Here is a 19,329-nt window from a genome sequence, read left to right on the forward strand (position 1 = left end):
CTTTAAAGGAATAGAATCGGTAAAAAAAAAAAAAAACATTTAGCCAATTATATAATTATTGAAATCACATTAGCACAACAGTAAAACTTTTTTTGACAAAATAAATAAATTTAGCGGCAAAACAAATTGTCCCAAATTGTCCCCAAATTATTTGACTTTGAGCGCAAGGTAAATCTCAATATTTGTAAAAAAAAAATGCTAATGTGATAATAATGGTCCAATTTCTTTTTTAGATTATTGTGTTTTCTGGTTTCTTCGTATTTGTTGTTTAAAATAAAATAAAGTTTCGCAAAATTTAGTCAAAAAAATAAAACTTTATTGCGTATTTGCCCATAGTTTTTTTTTTCGTAAACCTTTTTTTTTAACTTAAACAACATTTATGAAAAAACCGGAATACATAACAATCTAAAAAAAATTTGGGTCATTATCACATAAAAAATTTTGTTTTCAGAAAATATTTAGCGCATTTTCTGGGGTTTTTTGCTGCTTGAGCACAAAGTAAATGTCAATATTTTTAGAATTTTTTTTTTTGTAATCGTGTTTTTTTCATATTCGCTCCATATTGGATTTCTTGTGTATTTTCGTTTTATAATAAAAAATTTTTGAACACCCCTTATGCCTAATTTAAAAGCCGAAAATTGCAAGCATAATTTTAACTATCATTGCTAATTGTATATGTATAAATGTATTTCTAATTAGGAGTCGTTCATTAAATACGTACGCTTTTATTTCAATCCTTCTTCCCCTCCCCCATTTTTAGTACCCTCATCCTCAATAAAAGAACCTGCGCTTTTAACGTACCTATTTTTTTTTTAGTTTAGTGTCTTCTTTCTTATATAATTGACCCCTGATTACCCCCTTCCCCCAAATTGTGTTTACGCCATTTACAGATATAAATATAAGGTACAGGCGCAATGGAGTCTTCATACATCAACTGTGTATTGTTTCATGTACCTCAAAATAATACTTTTCTACCGCATTGAAATCTAAGTTTTAATCAAAAAAGTTGCAAAAAAAACTTGAGTATTAAAAATGTTTTAATATGCCGTCTTCGGAATTAATAACGATTTACGCCGTTTATAAGACTTAAAAAAAGTTTCATTTCAAATAAAACCCACCTGCAATCTGATTTAGCTATTTTATAAGAATTGGTATGGTGGTTTATTCTCCTCCAGCTAATTGCCATACGGAGACCACTATACCATGGCACGCAGAGACATGTTCAGCCCCTAGTAGGGGAGCGTCATTACCGCTCTACGGCCAAGAGTAGAGTGAGTTTTGGAAGAACGAAGATATGTTAGAATGAAAGATAGAAGAAGTCGGGTTAGAAAGATAGCATAAAGAAAAGCGGACAGAAATTGCACACGATGTTAGAGGGTGCAATCGGTGGAAAACATGCTGAAATTAGGTTAACCTAATGACAGCAATTTTACGTATAAATTAATTTTAATTAATACGTAATATCTTATAAGAAGCTATTTTATAAGAAGCAAGAATTATTCAAGATCTATTTTGTGTAAAGAAAAAATTAAGTATATATATAATAATTACATTGGATTGCTTGTGGGTTTTATTAAACAAAGATTATTTTCTAAACTTATAAATTTAAAAGCTTTTGATCAAATAAAACGTGATGTTACTTTATATAATATAAATGTTAGACGCATTTAAAATACCTATAGATTTTTTTGACGTTATGTTGCGTCTTAGTTTACACTTATTAAAAGTGCACTGTTATAATTATAAGTGTCATGGTTTTTTTTTTAATTAATATTTATAAGTTAAAAAAAACCATACTGGTATTTTATTAAACTTTTAACAATATACAAAAAATTATTTCTAATTTTTTCAACGTTTCGATTCGCGAAGTTGCAATTAACTATTTGCAACTTTGCGATTTGAATTTTTTAACAAAAAAATATTTTTCTAAAACTTTTTTTAGTTACTTATGTCTTAACAAATGTATCGTTGAATACCATAACTCATAAATGAATTACAGTATTTAACAAATTTGTTGAATTAACAATATTGTAAATGCCCTGAATGCATTTTTCCAGACCATTGTAATAAAAAAAAGTATTAAAAAAAAAAACTAACCCACAAGCAATCTAATTCCTTATATTTATCTGATTTACTGTAACTTAACGACACGAGATATTACGTATTAATTAAAATTAATTCATGCGTAGAATTGCTGTCATTCGCTTCTCGGTCGCTTCTCGTCCTAATGGTCCTCTCGGTCGCTTCTCGTCCTCTAAACGTCCTCTCGGTCGCTTCTCGTCTTCTCGATCGCTTCTCGGCCTAATGGCTAAGATCTACTGGTTTTAGCGCGAGACAGCTTTTATAATTATTGGTCTACTGGCCTTTAGTATAGTGAAGTATAGTTTTTGTAGGTTAGTATAGGATTTTATTTTAACCGTGCCCCAGCCACGGGTTGCCTTCCTAAAACTCTTAGGTTTTAGATGGTTAACATGGATAAAATTTTTAATGTTGATACTCTCTTAGGAGAATCTTTTTCCACTAAGAGCTATGCTCAAGTCGCTACAGGCGAAAATAATCATTTAAAACCACTGAAAAATACTCTGCTATGTTCCTTAAATACCCCGTGCGATGTAGGAGATATATTTGAAACTTTAGAAGAACAAGGTCTGGACATTCATCTCGAAGGACTTCAAATTATTCGTAAGGGATACATGGCCGAGATATTAATGAAAACAGACTCATCTAAAAATATCCTCCTTGAAAGAGGACTAAATATTAAAGGGCAGCACTATCGCCTTTATGGGTCAAAACCTAACAGAACACCAGCAACCCCAAGGAGAACAATCTCAATCTTCGGGCTTCCCCTTGAGTGCACTGATATTGGTGTTGGTAAAGAGCTAGAAACCCTTGGATATGGTAAGCATATATCCACAAGACCTTTAATAAAAGAATCAACAAAAAATAAAATAAAATACAACACTGGTATTGTTTTAGTCGTTTTGGAAGACATGCCCAAACCAATACCAATTAAAATAAATCTAAAAGGATACCGTGTTAAAGTAATTCATACTGGGCAAACTGGGTATACACCCAAGAAAAAAAACCAAATTGAAAAGAAAGATGATAAAGATAACGAAACAAACATACATCTAACTAGTGAAGGTCTCAACAGTAATGTGGAAATAGCTAGAGATGAAAACGTTGCAGATTCTGCAACAGCACAATGTAATGTAACCCCTTTGTCAGCAAATGAACTAAAAAATATAACAGTTAACATAATAGATGCAAAAACTATGGAACAATCCATACAGAGTAAAGAACCTTCTAAAAACCAACAGGGAATTGTTCCAAATAATCTAATGGAGGATGACGGTCAGGACTCTGAAAGCCCAATGGATCCAATAGATGAAAACCCGAACCAATGGAATAAGGTGGAAAACCACGATAAGAATAAAAAAAGAAAAACTAGTTTAGAAGAAAACAAACTTACAGACTCAAAACGTTTAAACATGCTAACACTAACATCTGAAAAGAGTTAGTGGGCATTTAAAAAATATATATATATAATAAAAATAATAAAACAAAAATAAAAATACAAAACAAAAAAAAAAAACAAATAAAAATAAACAAATAAAAATATAAAATTAAAAATCAAATAAAAATACAAAATAGAAATGGCTGTACGAATAATTACTTTAAATGTAAATGGTCTAAATGATGACCAGAAACGGTACAATATTTTTAACTTCTTAAGCACAGTAGGATGTGACGTATCATGCATTCAAGAAACCCACGGCTCTCCAGAAAAAACTGAAAACTGGGCAGAAGAGTGGAAAAATAAAACTGGGGGATCGTCGATATGGAACAACGGAACAACTAGAGAGCGAGGTGTAGCGATTCTCTCAGGAAAAGACACAACGTTTAAAGAATGTACTTATGATAACAACGGCAGAATTATTGCTGCAACCATAACCTTATACAAAACTAAAATAAGAATTATAAATATCTATGGGCCAAATAACCCCCAAGAAAAAGAATCCTTTTTTGAGCAATTAGATAGACACACTAAAATCTGTGATATGATGTTTCTATTAGGTGACTTCAATATGGTAGAGGACCCACAACTCGACAGAGACGGTGGTGATCTTTTAAACAAAAACAATACCCTGGGTAAAAAAAATCTAAAAAATCTATCCGAAAAGTACAACCTAAAAGACGTATATAGGACTCTAAATCCTTTAAGGCGAGAATTCTCATATGAGAAAAGCGACAAGTCCTATAGAAGTCGTATAGACAGAATATATACAAACTTAAGAGAAGAAGACAAACCAACATGCAAAATCATAAACACACACTTAAGCGACCACAAAGCATTTCTTAGTCAACACTTTATAAAGCCAACCAACAAAAGAGGTCAGGGTTATTGGCACCTCAACATCAATCTTCTTAATGACCCCTTATTTAAGAAAGAGCTAAAAAAGGACTTTGAAATGTTAAAAACCTTAAAATATAATTATGCCAATCACAACCAATGGTGGGACATAGTTAAAACAAATATTAAAGAAAAAGCAATATACTTCTCATCCCTTAAACAAAAAAATGCAAAACAGCAAAAACTCAGCGTTGAGCAAGAGCTAGAGACTGAAAAGAAAAAAAGACCTAAAGATATAAATAAAATTAATACACTAAAAACTAAACTAAAAGAGCTAATATTAAATAACGGTGTCTTTGTGAGAACAAAACAACAAATTATCGAAGACGGAGAAAGACCCTCAAAAATGCTATTTCATCTCGAAAAACAAAATCAAAACAAAAAAACAATCAAAGAAATAAAAGAGGGTGAAACTCTCTATACCGACCCAAATAAAATCCTTAGCATAATAAGAAATTTCTACAAAACACTCTATGAAAGTCCGCGGTTAAACCAAGAAAAACAAAAAAAGTATCTTAACAACATAAACACAACCCTGAGTGAAGACCAAAACAAGGATCTGAACAACTATTTCACCAATTCAGAGCTCTACAATGCTGCAAAACTTTTAAATAAAGGAAAAACACCAGGCATAGACGGCCTACCAGCCGAACTATATCAAGAGTATTGGGATATCTATGGAGACGAACTAACCAAGATTGCTAACCTGAACATCTTTGAAAAACACGGCGAGTTATCCTGGTCACAGAGAACAGCCCTGATAAGTCTTCTTCCGAAAGGTGGAGACCTGTCAGAGCTTAAAAACTGGCGACCAATTTCACTCCTTTGTGCTGACTACAAAGTCATAACAAAAGCTCTTGCAATCAGACTATCCAGAGTGTTAAACATCATCATTGGATCCTCTCAGACCTGCTCTGTTCCAGGCCGCAATATCTTTAGCAATATATTCCTCGCTAGGGATTTGATTCACTACACCAATGAAAAAAATTTAAAAGCCCTACTCATAACAATAGACCAAGAAAAAGCATTCGACAAAATTGACCAAAACTTTATCTTCTCTACTCTGGAGAAGTTTAATCTTGGAGACAATTTTGTCAATGCCATTAAAAATACACTTAAAAACAATCAGTCAATAATCCTTAACAATGGAATTATGAGCACTCCCTTTGATGTCAGCAGAGGTGTTAGACAAGGAGATCCTATCTCACTAATGCTCTACTGTTTAGCTGTAGAACCTCTAGCCAACGAAACTCGAAACAACACCAAAATAGATGGAATACCACTTCCAGGTAGCAAAACAAATTTAAAACTAATGCAATACGCAGATGACACAGTCATGTTTGCAAGAGATACTAACTCTATATCAGAAATCTTTAAAGTACTAAATCTCTTTGAAGAAGTATCTGCCTCAAACATAAACAAGACCAAAACAAAAGCTTTAGCCTTAGGAGGTTTCAATTACATGGAATACGAAAACACAATTAAAACACTAAACCAAAAAAATTACAATATTGTCTGGACCAACACAACTGGCCTAAACATATTAGGTACATTCTTCCATACAGATCTGGCATACTCATCCATCATAAACTGGTCGAAAGCAATAAATAAATATACTATAAAAGTCAAAAACTTCAAATATAGGAACGTATTTCTGAGATGCAAGGCGATATTCATGAATACCCTCGCTCTTTCTAAAATTTGGTTCATAGCCAATATATTCCCAATATCTGAAACCTCATCCAAAAAAATTAAAAAAGAAACATCTAAATATTTATGGCAAAGCCAACATGCAGAACCAATCAAAAGAGACATTTTTTATCTCCCAACTGACAAAGGAGGGCTAGCAATACTAGATGTTGAAAAACAAAGCTTATCCCTTCGTCTAAAGCATACACTTAGCATCAAAAAATGTGAAAATCCTCACCATCTATACTATTTACAAAACTATTTTCTCGCTTACCCTCTAACCAACTTTGCAAATGAAAAATATCCACAATGGCAATTTCTTACATCAAAGAAATTTCCGAAATCACTAAACAGTATCCCTTTCTACTATGCAGATGTAATTAAAAAATTAAAACTTGACGACAAAATATTCACGTTACCAAATAAGAAAACAAAAAGCATATACAATCACATACTTAAAGCCGGAGAAAATGCCAACATCAAAAAAATCGAAAATATGTGGGAGGTGAAATTGCAGAGAAGTTTACCTTGGAAAACTATCTGGAAACGGTCTTTCAACTCCTACGCCCAAGGACCATGTCAAAACACACAACGGAGAATACTTACTGACAGCTTACCAACACTTGAGAAGCTACAAAATTGGCGTAAAAACAGAGGAAGAGGAGACAATAAATGCAAAGAATGCAATCAAACTGAAAACACTTTACACACCTTTATATCATGTAGGAAAGCCAGAAGCGTGTGGAGAGCCTTCCGAGGAATATACGAGGGTCTACTACCAACGAAAAAATTTAACATCGTTCATGCACTTTTCCAAATCAATATAGAAGATCTCTCCAAACAAAGTAACGTAGCTAAAATTATAACTACAATTACGAATATCATTACCACTGAATTATGGAGAGCCAGGAACTCATTAACTAAAGAAAATAAAAAAATACCATCAATAAAAATAATAGAAAGTATAAAAAAAGAAATAAAATATCTATGGTCACTTAAATACAATAAATACCTAAGACAAAATAACATTAGAGGCTTTCATGAAACCTTTTCAATTAATAACGTTCTTAGTAAAGATAGCAATAAAGAATTACGATTTAGTTTCTAAAATATGGTTTTATGATCTCGACATTTTTCGATATTTCGCTTTTTCGTTTTTTCGTTTTTTCGTTCATCGTTTTTTCGTTCTAGGTCATAGCAAAACCATTAAAAAATAACAAATAAACAATAATATTAATAATAATGACTAAAATAATTATCAAAAAACAAATAAATATAAACAAAACCGTTATAAGGTTAAAATGTCACATCCAAGAGTTACTTTATTAACACTTGATAACCAAACAAAAATATATAAATAAAAATACGAATAAAAATATAAAAATAACATAATAAAATAAAAATATAAAATAATATGACAAAAACAAAAAATATAAAATATTTTCTGCCCTCTAGGGCCTTGGACTAGATATAATAATAAAAAAAAAAAAAATAAAAAAAAAAAAAAAATTGCTGTCATTAGGTTAACTTAATTTCAGCAGTTTTTCGACCGATTGCACCCTCTAACATCGTGTGCAATTTCTGTCCGCTTTTCTTTATGCTATCTTTCTAACCCGACTTCTTCTATCTTTCATTCTAACATATCTTCGTTCTTCCAAAACTCACTCTACTCTTGGCCGTAGAGCGGTAATGACGCTCCCCTACTAGGGGCTGAACATGTCTCTGCGTGCCATGGTATAGTGGTCTCCGTATGGCAATTAGCTGGAGGAGAATAAACCACCAAACCAATTTGCGAATTTTACGCGTCACAAATTTAATTTATTTTACGTTTCCTTACGTCTATCTTGATACTTGTTAGAGTGTAACCAATTAAGACTTAATGTAACGTTAAAAAAATCCATTTACGTCACGTAGTTTAGTTACGTCTCGAATCTATATTTAGTAACGTTACGTTACGTCTTATTTGGTTACACTTTATATAGTTAAAAAGAAAACTAATTGAGACGAAACGTTGCGAATTGAGAATTTTTTTTTTTTCGTGACAAAGTAACCAATTGAGACGAAGCTATTTTACAATAAAAATAAAATAAAAGATGATTTTTAGCAACACGGCAATATAAAACAAACATTTACTGCATTATCAAGTTTATTTACTTAATATTTAATTAAAAGTTAGAGAATGTAACCTTGTTACCAATTGTAACCGATTAAGACGTAACATAACTTTAAAATGTTATAGGGGAACGTTACAAATCCTTGCAAAATAGACTGCTTTAACAGCGTTTATGCAACGCTTTTTAGGTAACGTTTTTTCAACGCTAAGTTGCGACGTTTATTCAACGCTTTTTATGTAACGCTTTTTCAACGTTTAGTTGCGACGCTTTTGTAACGTCATTTAGTAACGTTTTTTCAACGTTACGCAATAACGTTTAATCAACGTCTATTAAACAACGTTACATATCTTTGCAAAATCGATTACTTTGTCAACGTTTCCGCAACATCTTTTGCGACCGGTTTTCAACGTTGATTCAACGTTGTCATGTTTGCTGGGATATTAAATAACAAACTGAAAACAACTTATTCTCTAAACCAATTCAAAACAAAACTTAAGCAATTGCTGATGGCAATTGAAAATGAATCAAATTTCTTATAAATTTTGAAATTTTCACTATATTTTACTATTTTTATATAATTTTTTTACTATATTATTTACGAACAATACTAACAATTAATTAACTTGTAAATAAATGTTATTGCAGTTTTTCAAACTTTAGATTGTAATTTGTAATTATTGTATTTTTTTTATCTTTTGTTGTGTTTATTAATCTTATAGTTCCACGTATAACTGCTTGTTAACACTTATTAAAACAACATCAGCATAAAGAATTGAGATTAACTCAAATATAATTATTTGTAAATTGAACCAGCTAAAAATATGTTTTTTAATTTATAATTTCTTACTTTACTAACCAATTCTTAAATTTAACTCTTTAAATTACTAAATATTTTGAAAGTTTAAAAGCTAAATATTGCAAAACATTTATTATATATTTATTTATTTTTTGCATTTTCTTTGAAAATGTTATTTTATAATGATGCATTTTTCGGGGCTTAATGATAAGACTAGTTTTGTCTTCTACTAGCCCCAGTCATGTAAATTTTTCTTTTATTAATTACGATTGTAAAATTTTTTTACTAACTGGCAAATACATAACATTATTAATATCAATTCTGAAACCATATGCTACAAAACACCATCCTACGATATTGCCAACGCGCAAAGTTCTAAAAACGTGGAACAGTATTTTAGCACAAAAATCGGTTTTGTAAAACGCGGGATTAGACATACCTATTCTTGCTTGCAAAATAATCATTTTAACATGACACCAAATTTACATTAAACTAGATATAAAAATATAGTTTATACATAATATAAGTTTTACTTAAACTAATTTATTTTACGTTTTCTTTCTTCTTATTTTTTCCCTTTTACCTCGATTTACCAGTAGAAACATGTGTTGGAACTCTATTGAGCCAGGTCTTTGAGTCTGGGTTCTGGAGGAAAGTTAATGAGTTTGATATTGGTACCCTATTTAAAAAAAATTTTTTTACATGGTTTAAACTTAAAACTTTTATATAAAAAAACTAATACTAGAGAGAAGAATAATCATGGAATAATTAAAGAGATCAATGATATAATCATGGAATAGTTAAAGGGGTAAGTAAAAAATATTATTTTTTGTAGGTACAAAAAGCTTATTAAGGTTACCTTTAAAACATTTTTAAGTTACATTACATCTCAAATTTATTACAATAGGTAACGTGGTTGCACAAAAATTATTTATCATTGTCATTTGCTATTAATCATGTTTTATTTTATATTTGATGTATAAAAATTTCGTCTCAATTCAATAATTTACCACAAAAAATAGTTATTTTTATTTAGTTATGTTATCCTTATAACATTTTGTTACTTTACATCTTATTTGGTCAAATTACATTTCCTCTTGAGTGTTGGTTTTTAATCACACAATGTTACCGAACTTAATGAGTTATGCATGCTAATTCTTGTTTACCAGATTTTGCTCAATTGAAAGATGTAGTACTAGGTGAGCCTAGGATAATTTGAATTACTCTTAATGTATTAGGAATTCAGTAGAAATAAAATTGCTGTGTATTATAAAAATGTAACATCTAGATTGCGTGTATGTAAGTTACTTATAGTTATACTAACTGTGAGTAGCACTCGCAACTGGTACAATAATTTTGCTTCAATGTTTACTGTAATGTTTAATGTCTCAATACATAAAATTGTTATATTGTTTAAATCCAAATGATTTAATGGATTTTAGTTTTATAATTATAGCCTTTTATTTACTCACAATATTTTTTTTGCTTTTGTTTAGATTTGATAATGTTGAAGACATTAATTTCCTGTTACTATTATTACCGTCGTGTGGGACTACTTGGGCTACCCGGGGTTACTTAAACCCAAAAAAATAAAAGGTTTGTTTATTTGTTCATTTTTTTATAGAATTATTTGGTATGAAAGTAAATAAGTTAATTATACACTTACTCAAATCAAGTAACATAAAAAAAAAAAAAGGGTAAAATTTTTTTGCAAGAACTGATCAAAAAAATTTTTCTAAAGGAAACTACAATAATGGTAAAAATTTTGTGTAAAACTTTTGTCTGTACAGACAACCAAAAAAGATAAAAAAGTTGCTACAAAACGTAGCAATTATATTTGTCTTTTATTTTTATTATTTTGATAAAAATTATTGTATTTATGTTTGAAGTTCAAAATTGGGGCTACTTGAACCCAAATTTTGTTCTGGCAGCTTATGTTTAAAAATAATTAAATTTTTTTTCCATTAACATTAAACCCCAAAGTGTATTAATATATTTAAATTACTACTACACCACCACGCGGTTGTGGTGTAGTGTAGGCAGGTCCATTTTAGAGGTTGGGAAAACTACAACTTTGCCACCTTATTTTCCCATTCTGTGTTGTTTTACAAGACTTTTCCTGAAAAAAGTTTTGAAAAATTTTAAACTTCCTGATCTCCCCAGGGGTTTGAGTATTATATATTTAGTAATTGTTAGGGAATTATATATTTTTTTTTAAATTTGAATTACCGGACCTATATTTAGTTATAACCACAGCGCGCAATAATAAATTTTTTGGAAGTGGGCTGCAATTATAACTTTTCAAATTAAAAATGGCAATATCAACACGTTCAAATACTGGAATATTTTTATTTTGACAAACCCACAAAATTGATTTCAGAATTTTGTCTACAAAAGGCAACGTTTTAAGATATTTTTATCACTGCTGCAAATTACTAAATTTAAAAAAATAATCATTATAAAAAACACACCAAAATTATTTCTTGCTCTCTAGATATAAATCACAAGCTGCTATGTAATTATAAAACATGTCAACCCAAATGTGTTGTTTCTGCTCTTAGGAAACCGTGGCTTATGGGTGGTATACCACAAATTGGATCCAGAAGTAATAAGTAACTATTGATTTAAATAATTTTTATAGTTTATTACATATTTATTGATAATTATTGATATAAAAATTTAAGTTGAAAGACAAATGTAAGTTTATTAAATTATTTTAGGAAAAATGCTCCCAAATTAATATATTATCACAAGAAACTGGTATCAAATCGTTCAAAAAAAAAATGGAAACGCAAAAGCTGCATGAAAATTTTTTTGGCATTAGAAAAGGAACTGTTTGACATTGGGCACCCAAAACTTTATGAAATAATTGAAAAAGATAGAATTCGATCCATAGATGCAAAATAATACGATATTTTATCTTATGAAGACCAAGCAAGAAAAATGATAATTGACAAAATAGACAAAAAATATCAAAAAGTTTATTCCAACAGAGAGGTTTGCAAAAGGAAAGTTTGAGCAAAAGGAAGAATTATCCACAAAAAAACAATTTTCATCAAATATCTATTGCTTTAATAAAATCAAAAGTTATTTTTGTTAGAAAATTTTAACAATATAATAACTATGATGAAATTGAAAAACAATCAACTAACATAAAATGAAATAAAATGACAGTAACAGTGGCTATTGATGAACTTATTTAAAAAACATCAACATTTTGTGTTAACATAAAGTAAAACTTTCAAAGACAAAAGTAGAAAAAATAAGAAAAGATTTATATGTAAGTGAATCAGAAAAAATTAAGGAAAAAATAAAATAAAAAATGTAAAAATGATAATTTAATTTTTCAGATTGATAAAAAAAAATTACGGCTTTAAGTGAAGTTTAGTGCGGCCGTGGCGCAGTGGTTAGAGCGCCTGCTTTATAAGCAGGAGATCCAGGTTCAAAACGAGCTTTGGACATATTTTCGCGTCACGGTAAGGAAGGAGGCGTGAACTTTCTAGTTAAATGCACTCCCGCGGTGCCCTGTGACAATACCGTTAGGACTTCTTGGGGCACCTAAAAATTAAAAAAAAAAAAAAAAAAAGACTATATTTCTGTAGTAAACAAACGTCTTGCTGTTGTTGTTACAAGTCCAGACTGGGATTTAAATACATTAGACATGTTAGATTTAAATACATTGAATGTCCATCGGGGAAGGGATATAATCAAGCACTGGCATGTTTTAATGTTATAAAAAAAGTTATAATTGTAAGCTTTCTAAATGGAATTTGTGCTGACACAACAGCAAATAACACTGGTTGTAATAAGGGTTGTATAAGTATTTTAGAAGAATTTTTAAATCGAGCTTTGTTAAGACTTCTTCGTAGAAATCATTCTCAAGATCAATATATTTTACATGCTATAAATGCAATCACTAAAACAGAAAGCAAAGGTCCATTAAAAGCGGCCGTGGCGCAGTGGTTAGAGCGCTTGCTTTAGAAGCAGGAGATCCAGGTTCGAAACGAGCTCTGGACAAATTTTCGCGTCACGGTAAGGAAGGAGGCGTGAACTTCCTGGTTAAATGCACATCCGCGGTGCTCTGTGACAAGACCGTAAGGACTTCTTGGGGCACCTAAAAAAAAAAAAAAAAAATTAAAATCTATTTATACAAGATTCAAATCTGCCTCGCCATTGCATTATGAAAATGTTTAAAAAAGTATGGATCAGTTATCAAAGTTTCCATGGTGCAAAGTTAGTGGAACTCCATTAGAAGATTTGGCTAAAAAAAGTTTATCTTTTTGCAAAAAAACTTAGGAACTTCACACTTTCCCTTGAAATAATTATAAACATCTGTGTCAATATGTCATTGTTTTTCTGGAAAGAAGTGAGGCAGCTTCTGGATTTATTTTACACAAACCAGCTGCTGAGCATGAAGCTAGATGGTAGCTTAAAGTTTAAAAGCTTGAGGAACTCCAGCATCAAAATCTTTTATTTTTATTATCTCTTTAACCATACCCAAATCATTACGAGCAGCAGAAACAATTGACTTGATTGAAGAAAGTTTTTTGCATAAACTGAAGCTGCATATATTTGATGCTTTATACATTTTGGCAATGAAGCTTACTCAACCAATCATAAAGTTATTAACTCTAGAGGAAGAAACAGTATTTTCGAAGGCTGAGATAAATGTTGCTTTGGTTAATGCTAAAAACTTTTTTCAATCAAGTCAAATTATTTCTGCTGCTCGTATTGATTTGTGTTAAGTTGGTTAAGAGATGATAAAAATAAAAGTTTTGATGCTGATGTTCCTCAAGGTTTTAAGTTTTAAGCTACCATAAATCTAGCTTCATGCTCAGCAGCTGTTTTGTGTAAAATAAATCCAGAAACTGCCTCACTTCTTTCCAGAAAAACACATATTACACATAAAGATATGTGTTGGATCTCATTAAATCATGTTTTATGTATCAGTGATTTACTATAAATTGTCTTTTTTGAAACGGAGTTGACAAAAACTTTTCAACTGAATTATAGTTGTTAACAAGACCAAAAGTTATGGGCAGAATTAAACCAAATTAATAAGAAAATATGTATTTTTTATTAAGACCAGGCCTAAAACAATTAAGGCCGACGCCAAAATTTTCAAGGCCAAGGCCTCAATTTTTGGCCTTAAGGCAACGCCAAGGACTAACAGCTCTGAGCTCTGTTATTTTTTCAAATGTATTTAAAGTTAAACGGTATGTATGTATGTGTTTAAAAATAAGAACATTTTTGAAAAAGAGAAGTTAAAGCATTAAAAAAAAATTGAAAGATTTTAAAAAGAAAGTCCCATAGTTAAAGGCCATTTTGACACCTATTGATGCTTATGCATTTTATAATACTAATTTAAAAATTATTAATGATTTAAAATTTGTTATTAACTATTTAATAATATAATATTTAAATCAAGATAATTTCATTATTAATTTTGAATATGAAATTGATATATAAAATAAGTATATAAATACGAATATAAAAAGAATGATCTAATTTATATTCAATTACTTATTATATATTTTATAAGAGTAAATAAAATTAAAATCTGACTTTTAATGCTATTTTGAAATAGTAAGAATAACTTTGTGTTAAATGCATTAAATAATGACTTAAAATTATTATATTTATAAATGAGTTTGTGGGCTATATGAAGGTATATTTAAAACAGAGACAGCTATTAGATTCTTTTATTTTATTATTAAATAGTAAGAATAACTTTGTGTTAAATGCATTAAATAATGACTTAAAAATATTATGTTTATAAATGAGTTTATGGGCTATATAAAGTTATATTTAAAACAGAGACAGCTATTAGATTCTTTTATTTTTAAAAGAGGTTGTTTTACTTATAAGTTGATACAAATTCTTTGAAAAGTGCTTTAAAAATAATTTATCATATTTATTATTTATTTTTTGTTATTTCTTATATTGATGCATATTCGTATTTTTGCTTCATTTTATAAAGGTACTGGAAAAACATTAATTAAACTGAAGTTTAATGCTTCAGAACCAAAAATTATTAATGGTCCTAAAATTTTAAATAGATTTGTTGGTGAGTCTGAAAAAAATATAAGAATGCTGCTTGAAGAAGCTGATCGAAAAAAAAAAGGAGTTTATAATCCACTCCATATGATTATTTTTGATGAAATAGATGCCATTTGTAAACATCGAGGAACTGCAACAGGCAGTTCTGGAGTAGCTGATACTGTTGTTTATCAGCTATTATCAAAGGTTATATGATTATTTAAATTCTTTTATCAGGAAAATTTTATAGAAAAATCAAAAGTTCATAAACGGTTGTTTTATAAATACTTTTACTTACTGCTAATTTTTCTAATATGTTTTATTTCTTTTTCATGATCTTTATTTTATTTATTTAGATGGATGGTGTGCAACAGTTAAACAATATTTTAATTATTGGAATGACAAACCGTAAAGATCTTATTGATGAGGCGTTGCTAAGACCTGGAAGATTAGAATTATAGATGGAGATAAATCTTCCAAATGAAGAAGGTAGATTGCAAATTCTCAACATTCACACATTAAAACTTCAAGAGCATAAGAAACTTCACTCAGAGGTTGATCTTAAGCAAATATCTGTTCAAATAAAGAACTACAGTGGCGCAGAAATAGAAGGTTTGGTGCATGCTGCTACTACTAATGCTATGAATAAATTTGTGAGTCAAGGTCAAGGTAAAGTAGAAATTCACCCAAATGCAGTAGAATCTTTATTGGTTACCAAAACAGATTTTGATGTTGCAGCAAGCGACATTAAACCAGCGTTTGGTAGTGGAACTGACGATGCTGATCATTGCCTTGGCATTGGTATTTTTGAATATGGCAATCCAATTTCCAGTATTATTGAAGTTAATAAGTCACTAATTAAACAAGCTCAATCTGGTTGTTTGGTTTCACCGGTCAGTTTGTTATTGCATGGTCCTGCAGGTAGTGGTAAAACTGCACTTGCAGCTCACCTGGCTTATAAATTGTCAAATTTTACTTACGTAAAAGTTATTTCTCTTGAAAATATGACTTGTTATTCTGAAAGTTCCATGTGTCAAGGAATTACAAAATTCTTCGATAATGCATACAAGTCTGAATTAAGTAGCATTACAGTTGATGACATTGAAGGATTGTTCAATTATATTTCAATTGGTCCGAGGTTTTCTAATTTAGTGTTGCGAATGTTAATTGTGTTTTCAAAAAAAAAGACACCAAAAAATAACAAGCTATTGATTATAGCAACTTGCAATAGTTTAGATGTTCTTCAAAGTTTGCAAGTACTTGACTGCTTTAATACCACTATCTATGTTCCAGCAATAAGGGATGTTACATATATTACAAACATACTTAGAGAACCCAATGTTTTTAATAAAACTGAGCGCTAGATAACTTATTGTTTTAATAATTATAAGCGTCAATTTTATTAAAAACTCAATGTTGTTAATAAAAATTTAATAAAGCAATCTGGCAATTCTAAAGTTGTAAAGTTTATTTCTTTACTAGACCAACAATGTGGTAATATCTATAAAGATATCTATTCAGTCAAGAGATGAAAAATGAAGTGTAACAAATGTGTTAATACAGTACGGGTATTTTTGCAAAAAAGAGCTTTTTTGACTTTTTTAGAAAGTTTTCTGAAGTGAAAAATAACCGTCTCCGTTTATTAATTTTGAATTTTTCCCCCATTCATAACGTTGTTTTTTTTTTTATCAATCATTTTTCATTAACTTGGTAGTTTTTTCCCCTCAATTTCTAAAACCGTTTTGGGATCGATGTGTAAATTGTTTGTTTTTTTTTGTTTTCTTTTTTATAGTAATTGAAAGTAGTCCGATTTTTTATCAGACTTGCTTCTCAGAATATATTAAATTATGTTTTTAGGAATTCTTAAGTTATTCTTGTATGGCAATTTACTAAAACATATTGAATAGTTTTTTGTGTAAGGGATAATTTAAAATTTCCCTTTATTTCCTTTATATTTATCATAGTTGATGTCTATCTATTAGTTAATGACTAACTTACTGCATATATTACTATATACTCCCACGTCAATTTTTAAAATAAATATAATTCTAATTTTTCATATTTTTGGTTTTTATATGAAAGCTATTTATGGTTTAAATGATTTAAATAAATTTTTTAATATTGGAGTTATTAGGTTTTTAATAATGTAACTTTTTTAAGTTGATTTCTTAAATAAAGTCTTCAAGTTACTTTAAAATTGATATTAGTTAAATACACAAGCGAACACTTTTCGTTAAAGTTAAACTATTATGTTAAAGTTTAAAATCCATTATTCGTGGATTTTTTTTTCCTTTATGTAACAGTTTTGTTATCTTCATATGCGTGTTAACCAATAAACGATTTTATGTTTTAAAAATATGAAAAACAGGGAGGCGATTCTTATCAATATACAGAGAATACCATCAATTTCAAAACTGTTGGTAGGGTAGAGCGGGGCAAATAAGGGCACTTTAGAAACAAATGCTAGTTGCGGATAAACTAATTATAGTTAATACTGTTTTTCATAAGTTTCTTAAAATTTTATTAATTTAAGAAAACAAAAAAGCAAAATAAAAAGTTCTAATAATAAGCTTCGACAACCTAAGTGGGTGGAGACAGTTAAAGAGCGTAAGTTATTCGTTCATTGTAAGACTTTAAAAATGATAAAAAATGAACGCTATAATTTAAACGTTTTCAGACATTAAAATCTCAAAAATGTAACATATAAACCCATATATACTACACACCCATACACCACAAATAGGAATAATAACTAATATAAAAAAAAACGTTTTCTGTTTTATTATAAAATATTCTTAAACAAACAAACTTGAGAATCTGTTAAAAAAATTAGGCAGAGTAAAACTAGAATAATAAGTTACTAGCTACTACCAAATGAAAAATTAAATAAATGTTATGCATCACTAACTACTACCAAATGAAAAATTAAATAAATGTTATGCATCACAATTTATATATGACAGTAGTAAGCAGAAAACAATACATCTTATCACCTTTTTGAACGTTTAAATTCAAAATGGTAAATTATAGTTTATTAACAACCAAAAAACATCACATTGATGGGTTCACTTTTAAGATTTATGATTGTAAAAACCTTTTTAAAATTTTATAATAAAGTTATTAATTTCGGAAAAAGGGAAAAACAAACTATAAAGCGTTTAAACTCTCGTTAAAGAAAACTCTTTGGAAATTTGCACATAAAATCATTTAAAATAATCATTAAGAGTCTATCTGAAACTAGGGCTGTAAATCCTGGCTCGTGTTCGTGAACGGCTCGGTGATCGGCTCGACAAGAGCTCGTTCATGTTCGGCTCGAATAATAAACGAGCCGGGCTTGAACAAAAAATTAGGCTCGTTTATTATACGAGCCGAGCTTGAACATCATAGACTCGTTCATATAGGCTCGATTAAAGCTCCAATATATATATATATATATATATATATATATATATATATATATATATATATATATATATATATATATATATATATATATATATATATATATATATATATATATATATATATATATATATATATATATATATATATATTTATCCAATGCAATGAGAGCAAGATTTATATTTGTGAAAATGTAATTTGAACTATTAGAGTGCAGTGTTTAATAGGAATTATTATGTTTGTGAGAGTTTACATTATGTTTTGACCTTTGCACATTAAGTTTGAACATTGAACTATTAGTTTTAACTTTTATTTTGAACTATTAGGTTTGTGGGATCTTATTTTCATTATGTTGTTTTTTTGCATGTTTAATAGACTGTAGGTTGAACTATTAGATTTATGGGATCTTATTTCATTATGTTGTTTTTTTGCATGTTTAATAGACTGTAGGTTGTTTATGTTGTTTGTTGATTTGGACTTGCATTATTTACAGACGAGCCTTTAACGAACAATTTTTTTTTACTAAACGAGCTTTAAACTAACAGGTTACAATAATTATTTCGAGTTTTAAACCAGTCGAGCTCGAGCAACATTTAAAACGAGCCGAGCCAAAACAAAACTAATCCTTAACAAGCCGAGCTCGAACAAAGAATCTCATGTTCGAACCGAGCACGAGCCGAGCCTGAACACTCTTAATATGTAAACGAGCCAAGCCGAGCCCTGGCAAGCTTGGCTCGTTCGGCTCGATTTACAGGTCTATCTGAAACATTGGAATCACTGTGCACTCCTGAGACCGCCAGGATAAATTTTGGTTTACTCTAAATTTTTTTGTTTATTTACTATTAATGGGTTAAATAAAGTATTTTAAAATAATT

General features: G+C 29.5%; 1 protein-coding gene across 1 annotated transcript in view; it reads left to right on the forward strand.

Moving 5' to 3' along the window:
* Positions 1–16,416, forward strand: part of LOC136089555 (vesicle-fusing ATPase-like) — a 34,881-nt gene extending 18,465 nt beyond the window's left edge. The window contains 3 exon segments of the mRNA XM_065815606.1: positions 12,445–12,453; positions 14,994–15,259; positions 15,409–16,416. Of these exon segments, the coding sequence (XP_065671678.1) occupies positions 12,445–12,453; positions 14,994–15,259; positions 15,409–16,416 (1,283 nt within the window).
* Positions 16,417–19,329: the final 2,913 nt, after the last annotated feature.

Source organism: Hydra vulgaris, chromosome 13 (genome assembly GCF_038396675.1).
Source record: "Hydra vulgaris chromosome 13, alternate assembly HydraT2T_AEP".
Lineage (NCBI taxonomy): Eukaryota > Metazoa > Cnidaria > Hydrozoa > Anthoathecata > Hydridae > Hydra > Hydra vulgaris.